Source organism: Hippocampus bargibanti, linkage group LG13 (genome assembly GCF_051943395.1).
Source record: "Hippocampus bargibanti isolate YZ-2025 linkage group LG13, ASM5194339v1, whole genome shotgun sequence".
Lineage (NCBI taxonomy): Eukaryota > Metazoa > Chordata > Actinopteri > Syngnathiformes > Syngnathidae > Hippocampus > Hippocampus bargibanti.
Window position 1 is genome coordinate 8,478,008 of NC_142746.1, and position 16,371 is coordinate 8,494,378.

A 16,371-nucleotide genomic window follows, 5' to 3' on the forward strand; every position below is an offset into this window, starting at 1 on the left:
AATCAGCCAGGGATGCATAGTCCGGACAGTAGCTGCTGACAGCCAGCCTCAAGCACATTTCCAAATGTTCATCAGTCGGCGGCACCGTCTTGAAGACTTGATTTGCCAAGTACCAAAGAGTTTGTGCAAAACAAAAAAAATCTGCCTATAAAAATGCACACATTTACGTTTTGTTTTGGGATGAGTGTCGTATTATCCGACATTCTAATGATAAAGGTCTGTGTAAGCTCTCAGTCGTACAGGAGTGGTCCATCGATGAGAAGGTTTCTTCAGCCGTCATCTGTACAATTTTGAAGGTTTCGGACGTTTCGCCTCCTATCGCTGACGAAGCCTCTTGGATAGGAGGCGAAACGACCGAAACCTTCAAAATTGTACAGATGACGACTGAAGAAACCTTCTCATTAATGATAAAGTTGTCATTAAAAGTATAATAGCTTAGCATTATATGGCACTTATCAGAAACAGAAAGCCTTTAATAGCCCACAACGGGGACATTTGTAATCTATAGGAGCAAAACTGAAAGGGATGGGGGGTCAATAGATAAAACAAAGAACTGAAAGAAAATGTCAGGAGACTGAAATGTACAAATGCACAAAAGTTTCACAAAAGAACTGCACATAGTGCAAAGTATAAAAATACAGCATAAATAGCATATTACACATATGTAACTGTTTTGACTCGATATATGGTGGCTGTGCTATTTACAACGTGTGAGTCCAGGTTGTTGTTTTTTCACGCGTGTTCATTGTGAAGCCTGAGAGCAGTCGCTCGGAAAGAGTGTCGGCGTCTCTCCTTGCGGTCCGAGTCTGTCTCTGGCGGAAAAAGCTACCCAATGCTGTCAGTGTGGACAGGGGCTGTCCATCATAGATTTTAGCTTAGCTAGCGTCCGTCTGTTGCTCACCTCTTCATACCTGTCAATCGGCCGCATTTTGCCGTATTCTGTACGATTTTTGCATATTTAAGACGTGTCCGGCATACAACAAAGTTTGTACTGGAAACGCAAAAAATGTTAAATAAGTAATTATGTCAAAAAAATGTTTCGACATCCGGGTGAACGATCGTACAAATTGAAGTCTACCACCGAGAAAACAAGTCCGTGCGAAAAGTCTCTCGAAGAAACAAAGTTTCCGAGAAGAAAAGTTCCGTGCAAATTGAATTTTATTTTGAAATCAGTTAAATTAAACATTTTGCCGTGTTTTTTGCCGTAATATCATTCATATTTTTAATGAACATTATACATCATAAGAAATACATACACCCCCCCTAGAAAGCAGCTCGTCAAAAGTGTTGCAATTGACCACTGTTTAAAAAAAAGTGTAAAAATAAAACATATTTTTTACTTCTTCATAAGTACTGTACTTTATGAATAGTGTGACCAATAGCTCATATGCCTGCCTCACAGCAATGCAGTGAAAGATCATTTTCACTTTCACAGAAAAAACATGACAGGGTCAAGAGTTTGTCAAATCTCTTTATTTGTTGAATGGTGATTGTCAAATCTCAGGGAAGTGACTCGCAGATGTCTCGCAGAGCTTGATCGTGGCGTTGAACCTGTACCGCCACAAGGCGGCACACACTCAAGTTTCTTATTTCCAGGTGGAAATGAATTATGATGGGGAATGCTATCAACTGAACCCATCAAATGAATTGTTGTCTACAGCAAAAAAAAAAAAAGCCACAATGCTCTACAACAAAGAATATACATACTTGATTATTGCTCGAAAAATGTTGTAAATTGTTAATCGTATTAATGTTTACATGTGAATTTTTTTTTAATGGATTGGATTGGATGTACCTTTATTCATCTCGCAGTGGAGAAATTTACATTTCACAGCAGCAAAGTTATGAAAGGAAGACGAAAGGAAAGAATCATCCATCCATCCATTTTCCACACCGCTTTTATTGTCATTGTCTTAGTTTTTTTTTGTGAAAGGGTTTTGCACATTTACTGTATACAGTTGACATTTTTATTTTGCTATGCTTAGAATATCTTGTTTTCTATCCTTTCACCCCCCCGCCCCACACATCCCCTTTGAAATTTACTGCTGTGGATTGCAAATTTCCCCATTGTGGGACAAATAAAGGTTTTCTGATTCTGATTAGTCTCATAGGGGGTGCTAGAGCCTATCCCAGCCATCTTCGGGCACTAGGCGGGGGACACCCTGAAATGGTTGCAGTCACACCTCTGGACAATTTAGTGTTCATTCAGCCTGCCATGCATGTTTTTGTAATGTGGGAGGAAACTGGAGGACCCTGAGAAAACCCACGCCCGGGTAGAACATACAAGCTCCACGCAGGGAGGCCGAACCAGGTCTTGAACTCACGACCTCTGCACTGTGAAGCCGACCACTCGACTACTGGGCCCCCTAATTTATGATCAATGTATTGTAATTTTCAAATACTATCAGCTGTGTACCATTCCTTTATCTTGTAGCTGACATGACTATTTAGTGATATCAATCGATAGTAGGCAGCCTCAGCAAGTGCTCTCATGAGCCTTGCTTTTTTTGGTTGTTTTTGTCTTGTTTTGTGTTTTGTTTTGTCACTTTTGTGTTGTTGTGCATCGTGTGGAACGGATACGGATTGTTTTTCAGCATTTTTGACCACGACATTCATCAAGGAGGAGACTGTGCTGAGCGGTTGCGCCTTTTCGGCAGCATGGATATGCCAGTACTGTTTTTGAATGGGAGGAATGTCGGAGCCATTCGACTGCCATCGCTGGACACCACAGGGGCCATTGTGCTTTTTTGCGCCTGTAATGGGCAGCATCTTCACAGCCCCGCTTTGTTCAGTGGAAGGTCAGTGCTGTTGGCAGTCTGCGGCTGGATGGATGCATGGCTTGAGGAACCCGCAATAAGAAGAAAGGAGCGTCAGCGCAGAGCGCCGATGCGTATGTGGAACTTTTGCGGCTTGGAATTGAAGCAGATTTATGTGGAACAGGAGATGTGAGACAATCTCTTTTCGTCAATGGATGCTACAGCTGCGTGTTTGCTTTCAACATTTAGCTTGTAGTCGACGTGCACATTCCACCATGATGTCCCTGATCCACTGGTGGAAAGACGCTTTGATCCTCTCCTCTTTCATCTAGAACTGCTTCATGTCATCACAAAGAGGGTACAGCAAGTCCTGAAGAATGAATGTCTCTGTGTCTTTGTTCTGTCATATTGTCTCTATGCTGTCATATTTGTTATTTAGTTTTTTTTTTTTTGTTATTTTGACTTCAAGATGGCGCCGCGAGAGTGGCTGCCTTTCCAGCAGCTCATGTATTTTGTTTTTCTACTTTCATTCCTTTCATCACTTTGCTGCTGTGAAATGTAAATTTCTCCACTGTGAGACTAATAAAGGCATATCCAATCCAATCCAATAATACACGGCAATGTCATTTACTGTAGATATTACACAATATTAATATTTTGACACTCTTGTTTCCACTATATCTACAGGTGGTAGCAGAACGCGCATTCATCCAAGACCTCAGATGATCAGTAAGGTCTGCAGAAGCTGGAAAACAATCTTGAACATTCAAATTAGGTGTTTTGCAGCAAGAGAGATGTAAAACATCCAGGAAAACCGGTCCTTGAGGGACAGGATTGAAGACCCGCAAGGTAGACCACAAATCATCTTTCACAGGGCTATTCTTTTTACTGTGTTGTAGACCACATTTCAACATGCCACATTCAAAGTGAGATGTCATGTAATATTCAGATTTGGATTTATTTATGAGGGTGGCACTGCAGGAGTTAACCAGATAATCAGGTAAGTGGCTGAAATAAAATCTGTACATGTGGTTTATTGAAGTGAACGCTGGCGCGTGTGGCTGCCGCTGCTCACCTGCACAAAAAAGATATCCTGGGACTAAAGTGTCCTTGAGAGTTTTGAAAGGCGCTTATAAATGAAATGTATTATTTTAAACTCTACAAATCAAGACCAACACAGTTTGGATCTTTTCGTGTTACAACGAACGTTTACCATTAAGTCAAAGTCATCTTTATTGTCAAATATGCTAATATGCATGACATACAGCACAGATGAAAGTACTGTCCTCTCGGACACAGCATGCAAGCCACTTTGGACTTTAACAAACATGATAAACATGAAAACACCAATTTGCCAGGAGAGTGGAGGCGCTGCGTGTTCACGCGCCGCCATCTTGCGAAAAACAAATTATATGACAACACAAAGACACAGTCATTCATTCTTCAGGACTTGCTGTACCCTCTTTGTGATGACATGAAGCAGTTCTTGATGAAAGAGGAGAGGATCAAAGCATCCATTTCAGTAGTGGATCAGGGACGTCATGGTGAAATTTGCACGTCTACAAGCTAAATGTTGAAAGCAAACACGAAGCTGTAGCATCCATTGACGAAAAGACATTGTCCCACATAAATCCACTTCAATTCCAAGCCGCGACAGTTCTACATACGCATCGGCGCTGTGCGCTGACGCTCCTTTCTTCTTATCGCGGGCTCCTCAAACCATGCATTAAGGGTTTTTGGGTTTTTTTTTTTTTTTAAACAAGACTTATGAAGAATAAGAAAACCTTTATGTTTCTCACAACAGATAGCTTCCCAATTTACAACAGCAAAATGACAAAAGATACTGTATACAGTACAGTAAAAGTTTGGACGGCAGTGTTCAGAGCAGGTTACGCCCATTAAGAGGGAGGTAGATAGAACCTGAAAGTCGAAGAAACCATGCCATAAGTGAAGTTGTTATCTTTGTAACATTTAAAAAGAGCACATCTGCAGAGCTGCCACTCAGATAGCCAGGTGTAATTGGAATCCATTTTAGTATAAAAGCGTCCCTTTATCCATCCCAGAGTCGCAAGAAAACACAATATCTCTCTTCCATATGCACACACAAAAGAGGAATGTAAAGGCAGTGAAGGGAGTGCTTTGTCACAAGCGACCATCTAAACAAAGTCACTTGGCCAGGTACTCCAAAGCCGCGTTCCTCTCATTTATCAGCTCTGTGGCTGTGACCTCCATCTTGGCCTTGGAGAAGTCATTTATGGCCAGTCCCTCCACTATTTTCCAGGACTTGTTCTAAGGAGAGACGGATAGCATTTTAATGATGGTACTGAATAAGCTGCAACATTCCAAGTACAGCGGGGCCACAAGTGACCAATGCTTGGCAAATCACTTTCAAAATATACATTAACATTTTTTGAAAGAAATTTGATGTAGTTTCTAATTACTTTCATTAAAAAAACAACAATTAGTCACTAGGGAAAGTAAATATTGAAGGCATGGAGTTGACATGCACATTCCACCATGATGTCCCTGATCCACTGGTGGAAAGACGCTTTGATCCTCTCCTCTTTCATCTAGAACTGTTTCATCATTCTGTGTCATCACAAAGAGGGTACAGCAAGTCCTGAAGAATGAATGTCTCTCTGTGTCTTTGTTTTGTCATATTGTCTCTATGCTGTCATATTATTTGTTATTTAGTTTTTTTTTTGTTCTTTTGACTTCAAGACGGCGCCGCGAGAGTGGCTGCCTTTCCAGCAGCTCATGTATTTCGTTTTTCTACTTTCATTCCGTTCATCACTTTGCTGCTGTGAAATGTAAATTTCTCCACTGTGAGACTAATAAAGGCATATCCAATCCAATCCTATCCATGGACATCAAAGTTGGGCAAGTACACCATGTACTCAGGCCATTGTCAGGGATGCATCTGGGAAATTTAAAAAAGGGGGCCAGTTTGCCCCCTTGTGTTTGAAAAGGGGACCAAATTCTAAAATTGATGGGCCCGATTTAACTACATTGCCAAAGTATACAAAACTGATTGAAATAAACCAAAATACATTCATTGGAACATGATATTTCTAAATTCCAAATAAAAAAAGATGATTTGACTGAAATATGCATTTCTAATATAGAAGCAATTTTAATTCAAGTCAAATAATTTATTCCTACATAAAATAAACGTTTTCTATTTTCTTTAGTTACAACACAATCAATCCTGTGCTATTTCGATATTCTACGGTATTACAGAAAAGACAGAACAGACTTAGCACAATATTTCTTACTAGTGTCTACTTTAACAAATGTATTTGCTTTTAAGATTTCCAAGGTGCCGCAACAGCTCTGAAATCACTCCCATTAGCCACTAAATTCAAATCATTAACAGCAGTTTGCTGAGAGGAATTGTCACTAGCCTCCGTTGTTTCTTAAAAAAGAAAATGTTTGTGTCATGATCTGGTTGGCGACCAACGGGGGGCGCTGTCGGCCCAGCCTGCACCTGCACAGGTGCTGGTCGTCCCGATCAGATTGGCGACCAACGGGTAGCGACGTCAGCCCTGCCTGCAGCCTCGCAGGTGCTGGTCGTTTTAATCATTGACACTTAAAAGGCTGCTTTTTGGGATCCACACCCGCCATCACCACCCCGCAAAACGTGACACACCGTTTGTGAGCTATACACTCCAGTGTAGGTCTTCCTTTAATTATTATCTCCTGCTTCGATTGAAAGTCCAGTTTATAAAATTCTTTCAATTTAGATATATAATCCTCCATTCTGAAAATAAGGCCAAGCAACACGAAAAAATGACTGGATGGTTGCACTTTACTTGCTAACTGTTTACTGTAGCTTGCTGTCACTAATTGGATTGGGTTGGATTTGCCTTTATTAGTCTCGCAGTGGAGAAATTTACATTTCACAGCAGCAAAATTATGCAGAGGAGTCGCAAGAATCACCAATCATCTAATCACCAGCGCCCCCTGTCATGAGGCAGAAGAACTGTGTGCCTCACCTGTGCACACAGTTTTGATAACAATAAAATAAACACTATAGTACAATGTTTATAATGTACAGTGACTGTACATTACATACACCAGCTAAACTGTAGAAATTTAGTTCATATACTAAAAGTGTTTGAACACTTTAATAGCGATATGCAGAGGGACAGCAATGCGGTCTCACTGCAGAGCAAGCCAGCACAGTTAGCATAGTGATTGCGCAATCCATGGTGAGGCTAGGCCGGCTACTGCCTCACCTCTCGTCTCCACTTAGTATTTGAACGGTAAATATGAAAATTCAGCAATTTTGAAAAAAAAAAAATCAAAAAATGGTGACGTTAAATGGAAAATAACTTTAAAGTACAAATCACTAAAGAAATACAACTGTTTAATTTATTTTTTCATTTATTTCCATGATGACAGGTGAGGCTGACTGCCTCCCCTGACTGCATGTCACTGCATCTGTTACAATAGCTAAAGAAACGCATTTAGTTAAACAGCAATTGAAAACTGTTCGTTTTCCTTTTAACTTTTGTGGTGATCCGCCGGAGGCTGCCAAGAGAGATAATTTGTGTGGCTGCCGCTGCTCACTTATTATTATTATTATTGAATTTTCACTTATCCATGGTGCATTTCAGTATTTACATCAAACAACATCGACTTAGATGTTTGCAATATGGAGCGAAAGAACATGAGTAAAACTCAGACATTAAAAACAAGCAGCAAACTGTCATGATCTGGTTGGCGACCAACGTGTGGCGCTGTCGGCCCAGCCTGCACCTGCACAGGTGCTGGTCGTCCCGATCAGATTGGCGACCAACGGGTAGCGACGTCAGCCCTGCCTGCAGCCTCGCAGGTGCTGGTTGTTTTAATCAGTGACACTTAAAAGGACACTCGGCACGACCATCCGGTGTCGGTTCATTGTTTGCTGCATGTTTGTTGCATGCTTTGTCTGCAATCGCATGCGGACTTTTACACTTGGTTTTCTTTTGATACTTTGTATTTTTTCTGTTCAGTTGATTTTGATGTTTTACATTTTGTTCCTGCTGACCTTTATTTTAATACAATTTGTCAAACAACCTCCTGCTCCCTCCTGCCTGCTTTTTGGAATCCGCACCGGTCATCACGACCTCGCAAAATGTGACGCACGCTCGCACGCACGCACGCACGCACACACACACACACACACACACACACACACACACACACACACACACACACACACACACACACACACACACACACACACACACACACACACACACACACAGAGACTTTTAAAACTGAAGAAAGATAAGGAAGGCTTCTACAAAGAAGTTATCGATGCCGTGGACTTCATTCATAAGTAAAGGCAACACGATAATAAGGTTTTTTTAAATTCTTTTTTTTCTATGCTACACTTTGTATATATAAAGAATACTGACATGACATTTTAAACAAAACACGTTAACGGTTGCCAATCAAATGGTGAATAAGCTACTCTGTAGAGTTCCTTAGAAATTAAATGTATTATTATATGTTTGTAAATCTGACTGTGATGACATCAGTGCCTCGCCGCACATCACTGAACAGATGTATGTCATATGTGGCACAGATCATGTAGCAATATGCGCCAATCGTAATAGACGTGCGCCGGTGCCGGTGCAGTGGAGTTACAAAGTTGCGCCAGTGGCTGTCAAAATGCGTAAATTGCGCAAGGGCGCGGCCCAGATGCATCCCTGCATTGTGCTGTGTGTGCGCGTGTAAGCAGGCTAACCTTGATCTGGACAGGGAAGGAGTAGATGAGGTCATTTGGGACTTTGTAAGTGTTCCCCGAAGAGTACACACCCATGGAAATGAACTCACCCTGGATTGAAAAGAACACATTTGTTTAGAAGAGTCACCCTAACTATACATTGTATGTGTGCATACGTCCTCCCCCCACAGTGTAAAAATGAGCAAATTGTTTGGAGACGGTTGATACCTCTGGGGTGCCGAACCAGATGTCCCTCATGTGGTCACAGATGGCCTTGGCTGCAGACATGGCGCTGGACAACTTCCTGGCCTTGATGACAGCAGCGCCTCTCTGCTGTACCGTCTGCAGTGCAGCAACATGGACAACATCAACACGCACGCCACACACACAAAAGGGGGAATATATTTTCAAAAATTAAAAAAAAAACAGAAAAGTGTCATGATTGACGAATTCCAAGTAATTCATGATGGAGAAAAAAAGTAAAAATCAGCACAATGGTTTTCTCACAGTGATGAAATCCCCTTTCAGCCAGGCCTCGTCCTTGACAGCGTCAAAGCAGTCCACTTCGTTGCCGAACATATTAACCTTGCAGTGGTGTACGTCCGGGTACTGTGTAAACGAGTGGTTGCCCCAGATGATTATGTTCTTGACGTTAGTGGCAGGGACACCACAGCGCATCGCAACCTATGGGTCACACACACCGACTGCGCCCGTTACAGGCAGTCTTAAATACAACTAGGAAATTGGACATTTATTTTGCATTCACTGCCAGATGTGGAAAAATGTGTCCCCTCCAGTGCCAGGGTTTTTGTTACCGTCACTTGAATTCCAGGACCCACAAAATATTGACTTTTAGGACGACATGAACAATCAATACAGTGTGACAAATCACAGCCTCTCTTCTTTAATCATAAAAAAAGTGTTAATTCCTAAATTATGAGTCTGGAGTTGTATGAGTTTGAAATGAGGGCGGCTGTCCAAAACACAATGCAATACATATTGGTTTATATCGTGCTTTGACAACAGCTGAAGATGGAACAAAGCGCTAACATGGGAAAAAAAAGGAAAGAAAAAAAAAACCATTGCCAGAGGCCATGGCAAGCGCTTTATTGGGATCCAAGCATGAAATTAAAAAAAAAAAAAAAAAATTCAGGAATGGCACTCTACGTCATATTTTCCATTTCCAAATAAATTTGTGAATGGCAGTGAATGAGTTAAATGGTCACAGGAAGTAGAATCCCACCCAAAAAAAAAAAAAAAAATACATCGGCCAAACCTGAGAGCGAGCCCTGTTATGGTCGAGGCGGGTGAGGCATGAGAAGTTCTCCTTGGGAATGGAGGGAGCAGACTTTATTGTAATCAGACAGTTGGTGTTTGCTGGGTTTCCAACCACCACAACCTGGAAGTATCACATTCTGTGTCTTTCATTTGAAAAAGATGTTCAAAGAGGGATAACTGAGCAATCTTGGTTGTTACTACCTTGACAGTCTTCTTGGCGTACTTGTCCAGGGCCCTTCCCTGAGACTGGAAGATGGCCGCATTGTCCTTGAGCAGGTCTTTCCTCTGCATGCCCTCCTTCCTGGGCATTGAGGCCACCAAGATGGCGGCGTCCACGTCCTTGAAGGCCACTTCCACCTGGTCTGTGGCCACGATTTCTGCAACAGAGGAGAATCTTGCCATGAATCTACTGATGTATACATTGATAGTGTTCTGCAGTGTGGGGATCCGGACCAAACTTTGTCAACAAAAGTGAAAATACAAAAGCAATAAACTAAAATATAATATGGTTCAAACAAAGCAAACGAATGTCATGACAGTATTCGTGTATTTTTCCGCCCTAGAGCAAGGGTCTTCTATCCCTGGTGAATAGAAGCGCGCCCACTGTAGTTGAATGGCTAGTACCTGTCAAAAGAGGGAGGGCGCAGTCCTGCAATTCCATGACAACACCTTCCAGGATAGTCATCATGGGGGGAATATCCAGGAGGAGCAGAGTGATTTGCTTTTATGAAAGACAGGAAACAAATGAAAAAGTAAAATCATGTCAAACGGGAAATCAAAACCAGTTTGGAACGTTTGTGGAAGCCTGTGAGCAAGGCCAAAGCAGTGCAGTACATTCTCTTAACTAGCGATTTAAAATTATAGCCTGGCACTTGATGCATTTCACTGAGGTTCGAGGACGATCCTCTGAGGACGATCCTCCCTCCCTGTGTTGATCACATCACATTTCACAGGCTCATTTGCTAAAGTCACCCACACTGAATTTTTCTGACAGACTCATGACGCGGCCTAATAATATATGGGGAGTACGAAGGACAACAATGCTACTGTACCTGAGCTTTACCAAAGACATCTCCTTTGGCAATGCTGAACAACAGCGAGTAGGCAATCTGCCCTGCAGCGCCAGTCACCAGAACTTTAATTGGCTCAGCCTGCAATAGGTGGTGGGTGCAGAGAAGATAGGCGTTAGTACTGTAATGCCCCTCCGCGTGACAAATGATGCGCAGAGTCGCTGGTATAATGATGCGCAGAGTCGCTGGTATAACGAGTGGGACTTTTAATTACAAAACAAACAAACAGGAGCTGTTGTTTCGCCACAATTCATGCGCATACGTTCCATCAGACACATTGCCCCACCCCCGTTGTCTGGTCGTCCCACCTCTCCGTGTGTGCCGTCACGCAACCCCAACAAGCCCAGCCCCCAAAGATGCACTGAACATTACAGTACAATTACCATTGATTTACATAAGGGCGTATCGGTAGGACAGGTCGGGATGGAGGAGGCGGTTCACTTTCAGTGGTCGTTGTCGCCAGTCTTGTCAAAATAGGATTAACATATATATCACCTGTTTATAATATAGGTCACTACAAATATAGTCTGTGAGCTTTCCTCTATGTACGTCACATAAAAAGGGAAACGACAACTTAAGAGCAACAGCTAACATTGACGTGACAATTTCAAAAGAATGAACTCATAACGTGGCGATGTGACGTTCGTTACACTGTGCATCTTGACAGGTGTTCCACGCGTCTCTCGATTTCATCGGGAGACTCCCGATTTTGACCACGATACTCACTTTATAAAGCAACTACAGTGAAACAAAAGAAAGTGTAAAAAAGAAAACACATATTTGTTGTGTCCGGAGGAATGAGAGGAGGAGAGTTGCTTTGTCAACGTGTTTATTGTGCCACCATCTTAGTCTACCTGCGGTCGTGACGTCACCGCTGCTTTTCGACCTGTCGCAACATTCTGTAGCAGTGTGACATATGCTACAATATTTATACTAATTGAATGTATAAATAAACAATGACAATAAATAAACGTTTTGGGGTTTTATTTACTTCTAATTAATACTTTTCTAACGCTCACATGATTTTAACAAGGTGCCACAGAGTCCCGAGTACGAAAATCTCCCGATTTATGTTTTCTGAAATTTAACATGCATACTTTCATCACTTTGCTCCTGTGAAATGTAAATCTCTCCATTGCGAGACTAATAAATGCAAATCCAATCCAATGCACGTGTATCATCTTGAAATCGCTTTTTCAAATCATGACTTCAATGACAAACTGTTAAAAGTTGCACCCTTTAAGTTGATGATGGATGAATGAGGAAAGCCAATCGGGATGAGTGGTTTTTACTCACCATGTTGTCGCGAACGTCAAGTTCAACTACCCACTGCCCCCGACCGAGTCTGGCAGTCGTCCACTCACGCACGAAAGCAAATAAATCTGATGTATCGCGAGAGTTGGAGCAAGAACCTTGATCATTCTGGGAAGTGTAGTTGTAAAATGTTCAAGATATTTGGTGTTTTAGAAAGCACCCGTAAGTGACGTGCTTTGCAACAATTACCGTATGGAAAATACTTCCAAACTTGAGTTCAGCGCCCAGTTGAGTCCACAGGTAGCTGCATTTAATTTTCTTTTCGTGACGCTGGTTAGCACGTTTTACGGTTAGCACGGCTTGTTGCCTAGCAACGTCAATGGCGCTTGCAGCGTTTTGGGTTTAGCAACGTGGTAGCTAATTTATAGCAATCTTCATAGACAGAAGGTCAGTTTTGTTTGTGCCAACAGTGTAAGTATGTGCACATGTTAGCTGTCAAAGCGGGTGGTTTAAATGACGTTTGATGTCGTGCACCGTCAAAGTGTTGAATAAACTCAGCTAAAGTTGGACGTTCAGTCGTTGCAGCGAAGCACCTGAAAGACGACGCGAGACGCTACATCCTTGGACTGTGACTGGGCACTGCATAACCAGTTTAGTGACTTTGATAAGACACACGTTGATAAGGAAATACTATTTACAACAACAAAAATAAGAATAATGATACATTTCATTTAATACAGATCAATCTCAAAATGTGTGTACGATAATGATACTTATGCAATCTTATTTATTATTTTATGTGTATCTCTTTGCAGTTTCCTTCGCTGCTGTTGTCGGCCGAGGCGCAAGTTGCTGCATTCATTGTTGAAGTTTTTTCACAAGACTTGCCAGGTGAGCATTCATACCTATTTTATGGCCTCATCGATGTACGTATGTCCTTTGGTCCACGCAGCAATGGATTGTTTTCATACATCTTGGATATGTTAAGGCATATTTTGTGTCAGAAAAGTCGCTGGAAAGGGATACGTGATACATTCAAAATGATATATGGCCAAAAAAAGAAGACGCTGTGGCTATAGGCTGTTTACAAATTCCCAAACCGACTGAAATCTTTGACAATCTACACAAAAGTCAGCCAATTTCCATGCATTTAAAATACACCCTGAAGTATATTTGTAGACCAATGAATTACCTCCTAAAATAATATAAAAACCTGAAATACTGGAGAAAACATCCATATTTTTTGTGTCGGCCTTTACATATTGCTCCAGTGAAGCATCTGGGCCACGCCCTTGCCCCATTTACACATTTTGAAGAGCCACTGCCGCAACTTTGTAACTCCACTGCGCCAGCACTGGCGCAAGTCTATTGCGATTAACAGAATCTGCGCCACATATGATATACTTCTGTTGAAATAGCGAAAGAAAGAAATTTAATTAAACAGCAATTGAAAACTGTTTGTTTTCCTCCAGAGGTTTTAACTTTCGTCGTCTGCCATCTTGCCTTACTGATATCAAGCCATAATCACTTTGCATTTATGTGTTTATTTATTTATTTATTTATTTATTATTATTTATGCAGAAAGGTACATTTGAATATTCATTTATCCATGGTGTATTGCAGAGCTAATATCAAACATGCTGTTGCAACGTGGCGCGTAAGAACAGGAGTAAAACTAGAAAATACATTAAAACCAGGCAGCAAACAAGCCTAGTCTCGTTTTTTTAAGCAACAATCAAATACTTCTGCAGAGGATAATGACAATTCGTTGCAGAAATCTGCTATTAATGATTCAAATTTAGTGGATCTTGGGAATGATTTCGGAGCTGTTGCAGCACATTGGAAATCTAAAAAGCAAAGAAATTTGTTTAGGTAGACAATATTATATTGTCCAAAGTCTGCTCTCTTTGCTCTGCAAGAGACGTAGAATATCTAAATAGCACAGGAATGATTGAGTCATAAGTAATTAAATAAAATGGAAAGTGTTTGTTTATTTTGTATATGAATATATTCTTTAATTTGACACCTCATCAATATTACTAATCCTATGTTGCCTAAGCAGGCTATTGTATAAACGATCCAAATTAAACCTCACCCCACCAAACCGGTTTAATGAAGGATTTAGTTGTTTTAAGGAAATCACTTCTGTCACTCCCCTTTCAAAGCATCTATGTTCTTTTGCTAAAATTTTAACCTAATTGAAAATAGATTTTACTTTTTAAAAATTCATCTTACTGAAATAATTGTTTTTCATTTGCAATTTAGATATATCATGCTCCAATGAATATATTTTGGTTTATTTCAATCAGTTTTGTATACCTTGGCAATCCAGTTAAATCGGGCCCCATCAATTTTAGAATGTGTCCGCCTTTTCAGAAACAAGGCCCTTTTTTAATTTTCCAGATGCATTCCTGTTGCTCCATTATTTGTGCTTGTATATCCCTTAAAATGGTTATAATATATATGTCGCTATGTACGTATTTCCGAATTCTGTAAAAACAACCAGTGAGGTGTCTCTTTTTGCTCCTTGGAGGCTGTCTGAATTGACACTGGGATACATTCGGCTGAGGATTGTGGTGCCTTGCTCGCTTGATTCTCCTCATTCCGCCTCCTCCTCTTTGCCTCCTTTGTCGTTTCACCTCCCTCCTCTCGCCACCTTTTCTTCTTTTTATCACCTCTCTTATTCTGTTCCTCCACTTGGGCCTGAAGGGCACACCTGAGCGAGACCACCGTCACGTTAACAGCCGGAGGAGAGAGATATTGTATAACCGGGAGGACACCCAACGTTAGCTTTTTATCAGCTCCGGTAGACTATGGTGTCTGTGCTCCAGCAGACGTGACCAGATTGCGGTTGCCAGATCTCCTGTGTAGTAGGTCATAGCGGGTCTCTCCTGATGACTGTCATGTCCCTTTCTAAAGGATGTTTTCTCTGGTGCTAAAAACTGGGACTACAGTCTCATGTTATATATATCCCACTAGGTGTCAGTGCAGGACCACAGTCAACCCAGCTAACTAGTGTACCATTGTAAATCAGCACTGATGGCCTATCAGGCAGCAGGATTGCTTGTTTTGGTGTTAGTTAGAAGACAAACGTGTACACGGACGCTTAGTTGCCGATTAATCCAAAGTTGGTTTTGTCATCTGTGGTGAGGAGGTCCCATTTGAGCCCTTGAGAGTTTTGAAAGGCGCTTCTAAATGAAATGTATTATTATTATTATTATTATTTAATTGTTGTTGGGTTAAACCTGAGGATATTTTTACTCAGCGGTTACTTCAAGCGCTTCACACTCGTACCCCAATCACCTTCTGCTGATATCAGCAGCACCATCAGGTTGCAGTGGATGGAACCAGGAACCACCGGGTTGCAAAACGACCACTCCACCACTGAGCTCCCGTGTGTATGACGGGCGGGGGAAACGGGTCATGGGTGTTGACAGTCGGAAAGAGCGCAAGCCTCCGCAAACACACCAAGTAACTTGTCACTGATGCAGAACAATTCAATTAAAATTCCTCATACACGTGCATGCGTGTACACACTCACACTACAGTATGCTGGAGGTGTGTTTCTTCCACCAACGACCACACTCCCTCTCTTTTGCTGTCTGTCTCCCCAAAGGCGTTTGCATAAGTAAATGGTCCGTGAAATGACTTTTGATGGAATCAAACTCCATATTAAGACAAATGCATATTTCATAGCAGCAGATGGACTGATTGACGGAGCACCATCTTCATTTCGCTACTGTGGATCTCCCCCGCCAGAAGAGATGCGTATCAGAATATGACTGAGGCTCAGCTTGTTTTTTGGTATATCAACTTGTAATTGTAGATATATCATAGGGATAATTTGGGTCTAAAATTGTTTGTTTTTTCAGTGTTTTTTTTAAGTTTGCCACTAGGGGACGGTAATCTGCTACATGGTGACTTTCCATGTCTTCATGGAAAGATGTTAGTAGATCCACTGCAGATCTTTTTTCACGTTTTTTTGGATGCTAATTAACTCATTCACTGCCAGACGTGCAAAAATGCATCCACTCCACTGCCAGGGTTTTTGTCATTTTTCACTCTAATTCCAGGACCCACATAATATTGAGTTTTTGGACCACATAAACCTTCAATTCAGCGTAAGAAACCTTCGACTCTCTTCTTTCATCACAAATAAAAAGGTAATTCCTAAATGATATAGGTCTGGAGTTGTATGAGCTTGAAATGAGGGTCGCTGTCCAAAATACAATGCAATAATAATAATAATAATAATAATAATAATAATAATAATAATAATAATAATAATAATAATAAT

At 41.3% G+C, this 16,371-nt stretch overlaps 2 protein-coding genes and 1 long non-coding RNA gene across 8 annotated transcripts in view; 2 read left to right on the forward strand and 1 right to left on the reverse strand.

Moving 5' to 3' along the window:
• LOC148889223 (uncharacterized) overlaps nucleotides 1–8,802 on the forward strand; it is a 36,625-nt gene extending 27,823 nt beyond the window's left edge. For both annotated transcript variants that reach the window (XR_016116811.1, XR_016116812.1), the window contains exons 2-3: nucleotides 3,444–3,605; nucleotides 8,664–8,802. This is a non-coding gene — a long non-coding RNA (uncharacterized LOC148889223). The remainder of the gene's footprint in view (nucleotides 1–3,443; nucleotides 3,606–8,663) is intronic.
• Nucleotides 3,943–12,187, reverse strand: mdh1ab (malate dehydrogenase 1Ab, NAD (soluble)). The gene is made up of 9 exons (XM_089011343.1): nucleotides 12,117–12,187; nucleotides 10,803–10,901; nucleotides 10,375–10,471; nucleotides 9,952–10,127; nucleotides 9,749–9,871; nucleotides 8,980–9,156; nucleotides 8,701–8,814; nucleotides 8,494–8,583; nucleotides 3,943–5,045 (listed from the first exon to the last, which is right to left on the reverse strand). Exons 1-9 carry the CDS (start codon nucleotides 12,117–12,119, stop codon nucleotides 4,923–4,925), a joined length of 1,002 nt encoding a protein of 333 aa, XP_088867469.1. The 5' UTR covers nucleotides 12,120–12,187; the 3' UTR covers nucleotides 3,943–4,922.
• A 64-nt stretch (nucleotides 12,188–12,251) lies between these two features.
• wdpcp (WD repeat containing planar cell polarity effector) overlaps nucleotides 12,252–16,371 on the forward strand; it is an 83,193-nt gene continuing 79,073 nt past the window's right edge. For 3 of the 5 annotated variants that reach the window (XM_089012635.1, XM_089012638.1, XM_089012639.1), the window contains exons 1-2: nucleotides 12,252–12,374; nucleotides 12,890–12,965. The gene's annotated coding sequence lies outside the window, so the exon portion shown is untranslated. Of the gene's footprint in view, nucleotides 12,375–12,510; nucleotides 12,725–12,765; nucleotides 12,966–16,371 lie in introns of those variants that run through there. The other 2 variants (XM_089012636.1, XM_089012637.1) reach the window with 2 other exon arrangements.

Coding starts and splice junctions, on each gene's coding strand:
- mdh1ab (XM_089011343.1), bottom strand. Junction 8,815..8,979: donor TGAAAGGGGATTTCATCACT/GTGAGAAAACCA, acceptor GCTGCACTGCAG/ACGGTACAGCAGAGAGGCGC. Junction 8,584..8,700: donor TCTGGTTCGGCACCCCAGAG/GTATCAACCGTC, acceptor TTTTCAATCCAG/GGTGAGTTCATTTCCATGGG.